Source organism: Oppia nitens, unplaced genomic scaffold (assembly GCF_028296485.1).
Source record: "Oppia nitens isolate AA-2021 unplaced genomic scaffold, nextdenovo-longstitch-racon4-pilon3 scaffold59_pilon_pilon_pilon, whole genome shotgun sequence".
NCBI classification, from domain to species: domain Eukaryota; kingdom Metazoa; phylum Arthropoda; class Arachnida; order Sarcoptiformes; family Oppiidae; genus Oppia; species Oppia nitens.
This window is the reverse complement of record NW_026533242.1, coordinates 107,707-109,192: the sequence shown is the minus strand read 5'-3', so window position 1 is coordinate 109,192 and position 1,486 is coordinate 107,707. Positions and strand designations below refer to the sequence as shown.

The 1,486-nt window shown below is 32.7% G+C and overlaps 1 protein-coding gene across 1 annotated transcript; it reads right to left on the bottom strand.

The window, feature by feature from the left end:
* Nucleotides 1–442: 442 nt before the first annotated feature.
* On the bottom strand, nt 443–1,263 carry LOC128960847 (uncharacterized). The gene is made up of 2 exons (XM_054306983.1): nt 985–1,263; nt 443–936 (listed from the first exon to the last, which is right to left on the bottom strand). Exons 1-2 carry the CDS (start codon nt 1,105–1,107, stop codon nt 622–624), a joined length of 438 nt encoding a protein of 145 aa, XP_054162958.1. The 5' UTR covers nt 1,108–1,263; the 3' UTR covers nt 443–621.
* Nucleotides 1,264–1,486: the final 223 nt, after the last annotated feature.

The window sequence follows — 1,486 nt, the reverse complement described above, 5'->3', positions numbered from 1 at the left end:
CTCTATTGTACTTTCTTTTACCAACTTTTGTTTCGTCAATTTCTACGACAACTCCTGAATTAAAAGTTATCAAAATATTATCATTATAATTAGGTTTAGGTTGCGGTCGGAACTCCAGGTTAGGTAACAGAGCAAACACTAATACACTATCAGTTTGGTATTACCATTATAATTAGGTTTAGGTTGCGGTCGGAACTCCAGGTTAGGTAACAGAGCAAACACTAATACACTATCAGTTTGGTATTACCATTATAATTAGGTTTAGGTTGCGGTCGGAACTCCAGGTTAGGTAACAGAGCAAACACTAATACACTATGAGTTTGGTATTACCATTATAATTAGGTTTAGGTTGCGGTCGGAACTCCAGGTTAGGTAACAGAGCAAACACTAATACACTACCAGTTTGGTATTACCATTATAATTAGGTTTAGCTTGCGGTCGGAACTCCAGGTTAGGTAACAGAGCAAACACTAATACACTATCAGTTTGGTATTACCATTATAATTAGGTTTAGGTTGCGGTCGGAACTCCAGGTTAGGTAACAGAGCAAACACTAATACACTATCAGTTTGGTATTACCATTATAATTAGGTTTAGGTAACGTGCATAATTAAATATGTATCATATACTACCTTCTCCTCCTAAGAGATCAACTGATTGATATTTTTCGACCCAATCAAATACCACTTCTCGACAAAAGTTAAGCCAATCACTTATAGTGTTATGAGATGTTGTTTTAGTTAAATCACTTGTTTCTCGTTTAATGTCCTCATATTTTGTTGTGCCGACCGAAAACAGGTACGTCAAGATTATTATGTTTTCAATGCTAAACTTTGATCCAGAAAACCACGTATTATTCAAAGCACTTAGTCTATAATCATGAGGTTGTCCATGCTTTTGGTGGCACCGGTACGATAATTGTTTGACAATTATCTTCTACGAAAATAATTTTTTAATGTATTTTTTTGCAAATTAATTATTTACCATTTCGTTGTCACAAATGGGACACTTTTTAGTTGCTAATAATAAACCCATTGTTATACACCAGTTAATCATTGTCTCCTGTGAGACAAGTATTAGTCTAAATAATGTCTTTAGATTAATCATTTTGTTCACTAAATTTAAGTCATAGCTTTCAAAAGAAACATAACTTTCAAGAAAAACTTAACAAAGAAAATATTCTCTAATTTACAATAAAATTAATAGTAATTCACGAGACATTCATATATTTATCTTTAAAATTGTATTAAATATTAATCGCGTGAACAACAAGTGGCAGCTATACTATACAATATGGGTTAGTCACCAATGGTATTGTTGTCCAAACAGTTTTTAAGTCCAATAAGAAGTTGATTAAAAAAAAATTGTGGTAACTATTGATAGATGAGATGCAAACAAATCAATGGCTACTGAATGTCACCAAAAAAAAAAGTTTACCGACAGCGGAGTCTTTATGGACAACAAATGGATCTATAATTTGATTGAC